The following is an 11,444-nucleotide window of genomic DNA, read 5'->3' on the forward strand; positions in this document are numbered from 1 at the left end:
TATATATATCAAATTATTTAATAATATTTTAATTTTAGTTTATATAATGCATGGGTTTGATTTAATTTTATTTCATAAAATATGTCTATACTAGTTTCTGCTGTTATATAGGTAAGTAATTGTACCATTAACGAATGTAGCATTCAAATGTTTTAATTGTATTTAAGTTTTATGTCACATTATTAAGACTCACTCGTCATGCCGCCGATGGAGGTAGAACAGGCTCCTCCAGCCCTGAACAGCGCCGTACAACACCGTGAACACACCGACAAATGTGGCGAACTGGCACGCCGCTAATGGACCCCATTGTTGTACCACCAAATGAGTGACCGTTCTGGACTGTTCCTCGCCCACCGTGAAGTTCTCCGTCCTCCAGAAGCCTTGACTAAACAGCGCGCACCTTCCCTTGAAAGCGGATCCGTTTAAAGCGAGCGGCACGACCACCAAGAGTCCAGCTATGACGGACAGGGTGTGGGCGGCGCAGTGAGCCAGCAGCAGTCGCCGATCCAGCTCCATGTACTCGAAGATTAGTTTCAGTTTGTGGTGGAGGAGCGTAGCCTAACGTTACCTGCTGGAATCTAGACGTTTGGTTTCGACAGTGTACCTGCAACTGTAAACCATAAATACTAAGTGGAATTTTACAGCAAGACACTGCGCGTGTGTTTGTGTCGGGACTCCTCCTCCCCTCCGGCGGCGGGACGCAGGACGCTGCGGTTCGGCTCTGCTCACTGTGACGCACTCTCACACGATCCTCACGTACGCGCGAGCTGCAACATAAACTGATTTTTTTTTGTATCAAATATGCGTGTAACTGATTTAATTTGATTTAAATATTTAATTGACATTTCATTAAAAATGTCAGAAAAAGTGGGTGTTTTCCATGTCAAAGGCAGCGCCACGCCCCATTAAAACTTAATTCGGTCAGTGGATCAGCGCTGCGTTATGCTGAAAATGGGTCATCCATCATGTCTAGAGTTGTTGGTTGTTGTTACCAGTGTTACCCACTTTACAATCCAAAAAAATGCAACAGATATTTTACACCCACGAGCTTTTAAAAAAAAAAAAAAAGAAAAGTTGACATTTGATACCTCAAATTTGAAGGCCAGGTAGAAACGCATATCGGAATTATTTTATATTGTTTGGTAAATTTTTCCATCAACAGAAGTTTTAAAATTATACTCTATAACATTTTTTTCCGTTCAAACAGACTCGCGTCTCAAATCTCTTTATTTAACTAATAATAAAAATGTGACAGACTCCTGAAACAATATAAGAAATGTTATAGCCAGCTATTTATGAGGATCTACATTTCTCTAATTGTCAGTGTTTTCCATTTGATTTGATTTGTTTATTCATTAAATTATTATGTTTATATTATATACATATATTTTACATTATGTTAATACATCGTTTTAATTTAATACTTAATTGAATTATTTTTTATATATGGGTGTGTTTTCCTTATGTGTGTTTTGTGTCCTTGTGTGTTACATGTGAAGTATTTGTTTCTTTCTTTAAATGATTAATTCACTGAGTTTTTAGAGACTTAGATGATGTAAATCGCTCGTATGATGTTGCGCTATTAATATTCCTCCGGTAGGCGGTAGTATTGCCAAAATCAATGCTGCAACCATAACAACCACGAAGAAGAGTGTCAAAGATTTGTTTCTTAGCGTCCCAACAATATTTTCTTAATTAAACTGGCTTCTAAGCAGACTGCAAACATTTTAAAACCTTAAACGCAATGGACGAAAAGGTAAAAAAATATACTTGGCTTGTTGTTTCCTTTTATAAGTGATAAAAGCTAGGCGAGGCTGCATGCTGTGCTGGGCGCAGTTCAAATTCGCCGAAATTATGTGTATTGGTTTCAAAAGGTTACGACTTTTTTGATGACATGAACTGTAATATGTGCCTACTTAGATTTTATGAGCGTGTTTGATTTGATTTATTTATTAGTAAGCGTTTAAAACTGTCACCAGCTGTGTGTGGGACTTTTCACCTGGTCATACTGGAAGACCAGATACACTGGTTTGGCATAGCCAGGATGGGAGACCTTTCTAAATCTTCTAAAACCAGCATATAATGAATTGACATACTGGTCTCCTGATGCAGAAGCTGTGGCTACATTTAGGGTTAATAATGCAGTAGTTTTGTGTTGTCAACTCTTGTGGCATTGGTTATGTGTGGCAGGTTTTCGATCCTACTGCAGGGGATGATGGGTCAGAGGCAGAGGCCGGTGCATCATCATGTTTGGGAGCCACTGGAGGATCATCTGGTTCCCGTTTGGAGTCACAGCTCCAGGAGGCCATTCGGTTAAAGACGGAGGGGAATGCATTCTACCGGGAGAAAAATGTGCGCACTGCCATCGGACGTTATCATCGTGCTTTGCTCGTTCTCCGTGGCCTGGACTCTGAGGTGAACTCTGTCCTGCAAGGGTTTGGGGCTCAGGTGCCTAAACTGAGCCAGGAGCAGGAGGACCTGCTGAGGAGCACTCAAGTAGACTGCTATAACAATTTAGCAGGTGTGTATTCCTTCCAAACAAGATACTGTAGCCATGTGAGGTGGTACTGCTTTGGTACTGAATTGCACAACACTAAAATTTTATAATTTTATCCAAAGCTACTTTCTGTGCATTTATAATTATGTTTTTATGAAGAGTTTCTTACTGGGCAGGCTAGGCTAGGTATCGTCATTGGTCATGCATTATCATACCATTTGGGGTAGTCGTGGCCTAATGCAGTAGTGACACATAGTACTAGTAGTAGCACATGCCACTCTCCACTGACACATGTAAGTGAAAACCAGAAGTGTCACCGGATGTGCCACTGAGCATAGTGACATGTGCCAATGGCATCCGTACGTCAGATGCCATGTCACTTAATGTTAATACTGCCTCTCGCCTAATGGTTAGAGAGCCGGACTTGTAACCCGAAGGTTGCGGGTTTGAGTCTCAGGTCCGGCAGGGATTGTAGGTGGGGGGAGTGAATAACCAGCACTCTCTTCCACCCTCTACCACGACTGAGGTGAGACCCTTGAGCAAGGCACCGAACCCCCAACTGCTCCAATATGGCTGCCCACTGTTCCGGGTGTGTGTTCACGGTGTGTGTGTGCACTTGGATGGGTTAAATGCAGAGCACAAATTCCAAGTATGGGTCGCCATACTTGGCTACACGTCACTTCACTTTCACTTTAATTTCCTATTGGTTTGAAACCTCCAAACCAAATCCCTCCATTTCTGTCTATCTCAGCATAAGTTTCCATCTATTTCACCATCATCTTACCTCCACAACTAGGATCCTGTTATTTGCTTTCACACTTTGCTGGCACCTCATCATATTGACCACATTAAAAACTCTAACCATAGCAGTTCATCATAATGAGAAATGGGAAACAAAATCGTGTGAACTTTGTCCTTGATCTCATGATAACCCTTCTACCATTCAATAGTTTGTACTTGTATTCAGCAAGGACTCAAAAGTGACAGTAAGCCATTTATAATCTTACAAAAGATTTCCATTTCAAATAAATACTGTTATTTTGAATTTTCTACTCAACAAATATTCTTCAGAAAAATACATCACTTTGTAGAAAAATAAGCAGCACAACTGTTTTCACCATTAATGGTAATAAGAAATGTATCTTGAGCAGCAAATCAGCATATTAGACAATGTTATGTGACAAATGAAGACTGGAGTAATGACTGCTGAAAATTCAGCTTGCCTTCATAGGAATAAATTCAATTTTAAAATGTATTTGAAATTTTAATAGTATTTTGAAATATTTCAGTTTTTGCTGTATTTTGGACCAAATAAATTCAGACTTTGTGAGCATAAGAGACTTCTTTCAAAAATCTTACTGACCGCAAAGTTTTGAATGGTAGTGTTTGTAAATCTTATCTGGGAAAGCATTATCCTCTTAACCTATTTCTGTGTTTCACAGCATGTTTGCTACAGCGACAGGTGGTGGACTATGCCCGTGTGTTAGAGTACAGTCTGAAAGTGCTCAGGTGGAGGTCAGGTGACATTAAGGCTCTCTACAGAGCTGGAGTGGCCTCATTACAACTGGGTGATGCACAGTCTGCTCGACATTACCTCATACAGGCCAGCAGGGGGAAACCTAATGGTAAAAACAAACCACATCCCACCTTTCTTGCATATTTCATCATTCGCCAACCTGCACCAGGGGTCGCCAGAGCTCTCCTAGGGGTCACCTAATTGATTTTGTTGGATTCAGTTTGTCAAATTATCGTTATTATGATATAAACAGATGTCTAGCTGAGAAAAAAATCAAAAGAGCAGTGGGTCTTCACTTATTGCATTCTGTCTGATGCCATGTGCAAAGTCAAGTTAAAAATAGTTCAAAAACATGTCACAGGACCCCTGCATTCTCTTCTGTTACTTTAGCTATATTTAAACGCAAGAATGTGTCCTGTGTAAGCATGGTTAAATGCCACACAGAATCAGTGAAAATTCTCAGCATGATATACAGATTGAAATTGTGTAATGATATTCATAATGCAATCATATGATTTGATAAAACACTACTTGCTGAAAAAGCCAGACACAGGGTTACCATTAAACAGATCTGGGCTGGTAATTTGATAAGTTAATAACCAAACTTTCCACAGTATTTTTTTTTTCAGACTTATTTTGGTTTAAAAGGCTTTTCTGTTGCCTTGTAATATTAAATGAAGTGTATGTGTGCATACATTTAAATGTGGTGTCAGAAAGCATGTGACATAAAAAAGTCCCCTGAGATAAAGGTTGAGAACTACTGGTATTATTCTGCCAGGGATTTTCAGCTACAGTTTTCACAAGGGAATACAGCATGTGTGCCTGTTACGTAATGCAGCGTGGTATTACATTTTGCGGATGCAATCATTTTCTTAAGAATTAGTAAGATCAAAGACCCCTGCTCTGCAGCCTTCAGTTGAACTGCAGTTTCACATCTGCACTCAGAGTACATGTCAGTGATTTGATTGGAAATAATGAGACATTCATAGCATCCTGTTCTCCATTTCTCAGATCCTGATGTAAAGAAACAGCTGCAGCGAGTGGAGGAGAGACTCAGCCAAGACTACCAGAAAGAGAAGGCACTGTACAAAGGCATGTTCAGCAAGCAGAAACAGGGTGAGGAGCAGTTAGCAGAGGAGAAGACCCAGAAATTGGTCCAAACGGACAAATACATGACTCAGCAGGAACATACATCGTTAAATTAAGCTTGAGCTGCCAGGAAGAAAGTGGGATGTTTTGCTTCAGGGCATGAATAATTTGCTACATATGGCATTTACTGGTGTTGACTGAATGTGTGGCTAAAATCTGGTGCAACGTGGCAGCTTGTACAAGAATTTTAATGCACTTAAAATGCATTGTACTTTGGTATTGTATAGTTAACATACTGTCTAGCTGCTTCTGTTTTGCATTCAGTTTCTTCCAGCTGTGGGTCTGTATTTTTTTTTCATATGATAGTTCTCTTGCTTTTTGTTTGTTCATCCCAATAAATATTTTTGAAAGAACTTAATGCATAATGAATTTGCCATTTGAAACGGAGTGTTCAAAAGCTATTATTAATGGATTATGCTAATATGATTATGGAAATGCTGTGATAAGACATTTAATGTAAGTCTATGACAGCAGATATTTGTTTGTGAGATCTCATGTAATCCTATTGTACCACAAAACACTTCACTCAGCAGTAGCAACATATTCCGTCATTGCCAAGCAAATAAGGATCATTTTAAATTGGAAACAATTTTATTGATTGCTGAAACATGAACTCTTTAACAATCATTTCAAATTTTTTTCAAAGTCCTGAGCATAAGTTCAAACAACATCTTTTTGTATTTGGTCAGCATATACTTTAGAGTGCTTTTTTTTTTTTAAAGCATAATATGTTCATAGTAAAAACAACACCAGAACCACTATGACCATAAGAGAGTGCACATAGACACGGCATGGCATGCAGAAGCACCTAAACAAGCAGAGAGAGAGAAAATTGTAAGTTTGGAAAAGTTGGCAGCTTGGTTTCTCCCATTTTTAATTGTTCATACTAATCTTTCTTTTTCGACTTGTGATTTTTATTGAAACTGAGGGTTCAAAGTCCTGAGCATAAGTTCAAACAACATCTTTTTGTATTTGGTCAGCATATACTTTAGAGTGCTTTTTTTTTTTAAAGCATAATATGTTCATAGTAAAAACAACACCAGAACCACTATGACCATAAGAGAGTGCACATAGACACGGCATGGCATGCAGAAGCACCTAAACAAGCAGAGAGAGAGAAAATTGTAAGTTTGGAAAAGTTGGCAGCTTGGTTTCTCCCATTTTTAATTGTTCATACTAATCTTTCTTTTTCGACTTGTGATTTTTATTGAAACTGAGGGACCTCATAGAGCCAAACATTTTCCTTCCAAGGTCACGGAACGATCTGGAACGGGTGAGAGGAGCTGATGGGGGAGGTGAGGGCGAGAGCGATGGGGACGAAAGAGGAGAAAGAGAGTGACTGCTTCCCTCCAGGCTCTGGGAGCGAGAGAGATGGAAAAGACTGGCAGTTGAAGAATGAGGTTTCTCCTCCTTTCTCACAAGATTGCGAGCACGTTCAGAGCCCCGACCTGCACGGCTGATCTCAAACGAGGAACGCCACTGATTGCTTTCCCGTTTCTGTGAATGTGGCTCGAGAATTCCCTGAGACTCGCTTCGAAATAATGCTCTCCTGGACAACCGGAGGCTGGAACTTCTACTGTCCCAACTCGTACCTTTCTTTTTCGAGTTGTTCCCTCTTTGATCTTGCCTACTGGACGAGGTTTCTTTCAGCGAGGTGTGCCTCCAACCAAATCCTCCAGCTCTCTCATCTCTCTCATCATAGTCCTCTCGTCCCCAAAATCGTGTTTCGAACCCCTTCCAAAACTTTCCACCCTTTTTAGGTGTTTGAGTGCTCATTTCATCCTCCCATCCAGTGCCATAGTCTCTACCCGAATAGCTACTAACCGTGGATGCTCGAATAAGTTCTCTTGAGGCATGTTTGCCCTGGTAGAGCCTCTCTCCATCCCCACTCCTCCTCCACCCTCTATCTTGAGGCCTCCACCCAGCCCCTGCGTTCTGCCTGAGGGAACCTCCACGAGGCCAAATGGGACCCTCCAGTGGGGAACTACATGGGTGAAAGCGTGGAAGAGAGCATTGAGATGGGGAGTCACGCCGAAATACTGAAAGCTGAGCAGGAGTGAAGGGTGAATTTGAAAGTAGCCGAGGAGGGGAGTGGACTCTGTTGTGGGAGGAGCCTGGAGAGGAGGCAGAGTCTGATTGATTATGTGGGAAAGGCAGAATGGGAGAAGAAAGAGTAGGCATGGGACCAGAATTGTCCGATTGAGGGCTACCTGACTGTGATGTCAGTGCCGAATGGCAATCCGAGTGTGAAACTTGTAGGCGATGCTGTTGAGATATGTAATCCTGTCCAGTGCCTGCACCTGCCCAGGTGTTTGATGGTGGTGTTAGATTAGTTTGATCTAATCCAAATGGGTGCTGAAATGATGACCGGGAGGAGTACTGTGTAGGAACGTTACTAGGAGAAGCAGATCCTACACCTCTTTCTCTTTCACTCCTAAAACATTCAGCATCCAACTCCACCCCCTCCTCCATCAAGCCAAGAACTACAGATCTTGGCAGGCCAGATACACGAGAGATTTCACATACAACTGCAGAGTCCTCATTAAGTTTGGGAGGGCTGTCTAAAACTTTGGTTGAAGGACAACCCTCTGCCTCTTCCCTTGAGGCTCCACTCCAGTCTAGAGACTTGGAGAATCCCATTTGCCCAAAGTTTTTTCCAGTTATCTCCAGAGACCCTCGATGGTTCACAGAGGAAGGGCAGGTGGAGATCCTTGGTCTCCTGCTCCAGTTTGGAGTGCTGGTGATGGTGGACGTCGAAGAGGAAGGGGAAGCAGTTGGAGTGACTATACTGGCGGAGAGATGCCCACACGATCCTGAGACCTCTTCTTTCGCATTTTTACCATCAAAACTCAACATCTTGTTCAGGTTTGGATTCAGGTTCAAATTAAGATTTAAGTGGAAGCTGATGTTGAAATCCTCCCCTGTCACTGAGGGCAAGTTTCCTAGGTTGATGGAATTCCTATTTGCGCATTTACCAATACTGCTGAGGCTAACTCTCGCTGAATTGCCCAGGATAGACTTACAAGGAGTAACACTCCCTCCGGACAGGCTGGAGGAGGAAGCACTTCTTGGGTGAAGTCCTTCATAACCAGCACCTGCAATGTTTATTTGGGGTCCACGACTGGAAGTTTCAGCGGCCACCCTGCAGTGATGCTGATGGACTAATCTGTTGATGTATTGCTCCAGCTGAGTAAAGGAAGGAGAAGTTGGGGAATGGCCCTTCACAGGAGGTTGCTCAAGTCCTGGCTCCACAGGCTGCTCGCTCTCTGGACTGGGGGAGAGGCGTGTGGGGGAAGGTTCCTGGCAGGTGGTGAACAGGGGGCTCTGGAGGGCCACAGCATGAAGTGGACTAGGGTAATGGTACACCTCTTTTGTCTTCCGAGAAACTAGGTCAGAGCAAAATTTAGGGTCCAGCTGAAGCTGTGGACTGGAGTTGGAAGAGGGTAAAAGAGTGCCTGGGTGAATGCCTCCCAAACTGGAACAAAGGTATGTCACGAACATGAGGCTATTGAGCTCAAGATCACCTGTTCATAAAAAACAAAAAAAACTTTGTAATGTTATTTACATTCTTCTTAGTTAGTATACAATAAATTATGTAATGATTTTAATTCGAAAATAGCATCAAATCAAAAGCACAAAATTATTACAAATTATTTTTTAAATAATATTTATATATTTTTTAATATTGCATTAAAATTATGGGACGATTTCTTTTCCATTAAAATCATTTTTATTTTTTACATTCCCAATTAAATTATTATTATTGTAAATAATAATTATGCATATGGACATTTTACTTTTTTTTTGTACTTTCAGTTTTTAATTCCTAATATTAGCCAAACAGGGATTGTCATTAAATGCTCATTACTATTTTTCAGGAATTTTATAGTATGATTTATGATTTTTAAAAGTATTGAAAAAACGCAAATGTACAAAAAAATACTACCATCATGTATAAGTACTTCTAACAATTTTGATTATATAAATGGGCAAAGTTCTTCTTTCTTTTGGTTTTTGAATTAAATATGACTCAGACGTGTGTTTTTTTTAAGATTACAAGTCATACCAGTAGAAAAGGGCCTTCTTTCTTGTTTCTCCACTGTGCCCTCAGGACACTCTGTACTATGAGATTCAGCCTCCCTCCAATGAGTGGCACTATGATCCAGTGAGCGTGGCCTACAACTGACTTTCAATGACCCTCCAGGAGCCGCCTCGCTGGATACGGAGTAACAAGAGTCCGACAGAGAACTCCCACTGACCGAGTAAAAACCTGTGGACAAGAGAATGACAGATGAAGTTAAGAGTGTTAGGGGGAGCAGTGCTTCAGGGGTGACACATGATATAAATGATGGGATTGCCATAAAAAGCCAGGGTTAATGTTTGCCAAAGTAAAAAGAGAACTGCCAAAAACACAAACTATGTGTCATGTTGAAGTTGAAAGGTTAACACTGAATCATTTGTTTCAAACAGAGCCCCAAGCTATCCAAGCTATGAGTCATGCACTTGTGTGAAATGTATTACTGTTTCATGCAGGGCTCATTCCTCGGGGAGGGCTTAAAGGATAAATATCTTTTGATTTAGATATTTCACATAGTTTCAATGATTGAGGAACCTCTGCATAGTTTATCCAAAAAGGTTACATTTTGTTGTGCAAGTTTAATCTTACCACAATGAGCTTAAGTGTATCATTTTTTCGATGTTAAAATATGTTCTCCTATCCCAGCTTAGAGAGCCATTTGTGGCTCTGTGGAACTATCAAAACATTGCTATTTTTGTCTGAGCATCTAGGCAGAAATATATTATTTCTGAATATATGAATGACTTATAGTCTCTCTGGATCTTTTAATTGTTATTAAAAAATACTAAATTTCACAATAGTGATGTTTTGATCAAATAAATGCAGCTTCAATGACATTACAAAATCTTAACTTATACAAAAGCCGTAGCTTCAAAACATGCTGCATGTGTTGACTCTGCATTGGATGCATATGTGACTATGCCATATAAAATTTTGTCATTTGGGTCTTTTTAATTCCCCTATTCCCCTAAGTCAGCATCATGGATTTTCCGACTATGAATCTTAGTATTAACATTTTATGACATTTTTTAGGTGTGTCAGATTACTCATATTTTTATACCAGTTTTGACCAACACTACTGAATAACATAAAATACCAAGAATAACCAACTGTGACTAAATAATTATATACAGTGGGGAAAATATTTATTTGATCCCCTGCTGATTTTGTAAGTTTGCCCACTTACAAAGAAATGAAGGGTCTGTCATTTTTATGGTAGGTTTATTTTAACGTATAGAGACAGAATACCAACTAAAAAATCCAGAAAAAAAACATTATATAAAGGTTAGAAATTTATCTGCATTTCAGTGAGTGAAATAAGTATTTGATCCCCAAACAAAACATGACTTAGTACTTGGTGCAGAAACCCTTGTTGGCAAGCACAGAGGTAAGACGTTTTTTGTAGTTGGTCACCAGGTTTGCACACATCTCAGGAGGGATTTTGATCCACTCCTCTTTACAGATCCTCTCTAAATCCTTAAGGTTTCTTGGCTGTCGTTTGGCAACTCGAAGTTTCAGCTGCCTCCACATAGATTTTCTATAGGATTGAGGTCTGGAGACTGGCTAGGCCACTCCATAACCTTAATGTGCTTCTTCTTGAGCCACTCCTTTGGGTCATTGTCATGCTGGAAGACCCATCCATGACCCATCTTCAGTGTTCTGGCTGAGGGAAGGAGGTTCTTGTCCAAGATTTTACAGTACATGGCCCCGTCCATTTGCCCCTCAATGCGGTGAAGTCGTCTTGTACCCTTAGCAGAAAAACAGCCCCAAAGCATAATGTTTCCACCTCCATGCTTGACTGTAGGGATGGTGTTCTTGGGGTCATAGTCAGCATTTCTCTCCCTCCAAACACGGCAAGTCAAGTTAATGCCAACAAGCTCAATTTTGGTCTCATCTGACCACAGCACTTTCTCCCAAGCCTTCTCTGAATCACTTTGATTTTCTTTGTCAAACTTTAAATGGGCCTGTACATGTGCCTTCTTGAGCAGGGGGACCTTGCGGGCGCTGCAGGATTTCAGTCCATTGCGGCGTAGTGTGTTACCAATGTTTGCTTGGTGACTGTGGTCCCAACTGCCTTAAGATCATTAACAACCCAAAAATAAAAATGAGGCTGCGTTTTACTCACCCCCGATGCATCCTAGATGTATATGACTTTCTTCTTTCAGACGAATCCAGTCGGAGTTATATAAAAAATTGTCTTTGAT

The 11,444-nt window shown here is 40.7% G+C and overlaps 3 protein-coding genes across 3 annotated transcripts in view; 1 reads left to right on the top strand and 2 right to left on the bottom strand.

Annotated features, from left to right (window-relative positions):
* Positions 1-679, bottom strand: part of LOC107730654 (transmembrane protein 179-like) — a 2,355-nt gene extending 1,676 nt beyond the window's left edge. The window contains exon 1 of the mRNA XM_016541516.1: positions 194-679. Within this exon, the coding sequence (XP_016397002.1) occupies positions 194-516 (323 nt within the window). The 5' untranslated portion in view covers positions 517-679. The remainder of the gene's footprint in view (positions 1-193) is intronic.
* Positions 680-1,617: 938 nt separating this feature from the next.
* ttc9c (tetratricopeptide repeat domain 9C) lies at positions 1,618-5,490 on the top strand. Its single transcript, XM_016541515.1, has 4 exons — positions 1,618-1,756; positions 2,191-2,521; positions 3,940-4,122; positions 5,025-5,490. The coding sequence occupies exons 1-4, from the start codon at positions 1,745-1,747 to the stop codon at positions 5,216-5,218; spliced, it is 720 nt and encodes a 239-aa protein (XP_016397001.1). The 5' UTR covers positions 1,618-1,744; the 3' UTR covers positions 5,219-5,490.
* A 615-nt stretch (positions 5,491-6,105) lies between these two features.
* The window catches only part of LOC107730670 (dapper homolog 2-like), a 14,889-nt gene continuing 9,550 nt past the window's right edge, over positions 6,106-11,444 (bottom strand). The window contains exons 3-4 of the mRNA XM_016541534.1: positions 9,229-9,432; positions 6,106-8,686 (exon numbers count right to left, since the gene is read on the bottom strand). Of these exons, the coding sequence (XP_016397020.1) occupies positions 6,339-8,686; positions 9,229-9,432 (2,552 nt within the window). The 3' untranslated portion in view covers positions 6,106-6,338. The remainder of the gene's footprint in view (positions 8,687-9,228; positions 9,433-11,444) is intronic.

This window comes from Sinocyclocheilus rhinocerous, unplaced genomic scaffold, assembly GCF_001515625.1.
Source record: "Sinocyclocheilus rhinocerous isolate Xijiao unplaced genomic scaffold, SAMN03320098_v1.1 scaffold308, whole genome shotgun sequence".
NCBI lineage: Eukaryota > Metazoa > Chordata > Actinopteri > Cypriniformes > Cyprinidae > Sinocyclocheilus > Sinocyclocheilus rhinocerous.

Bases quoted from the DNA above. Each gene is read 5' to 3' on its own strand.
- ttc9c (XM_016541515.1), top strand. The intron at 2,522-3,939 runs GTGTGTATTCCT...TGTGTTTCACAG, and splicing joins CTGCTATAACAATTTAGCAG to CATGTTTGCTACAGCGACAG. The intron at 4,123-5,024 runs GTAAAAACAAAC...TCCATTTCTCAG, and splicing joins CAGCAGGGGGAAACCTAATG to ATCCTGATGTAAAGAAACAG.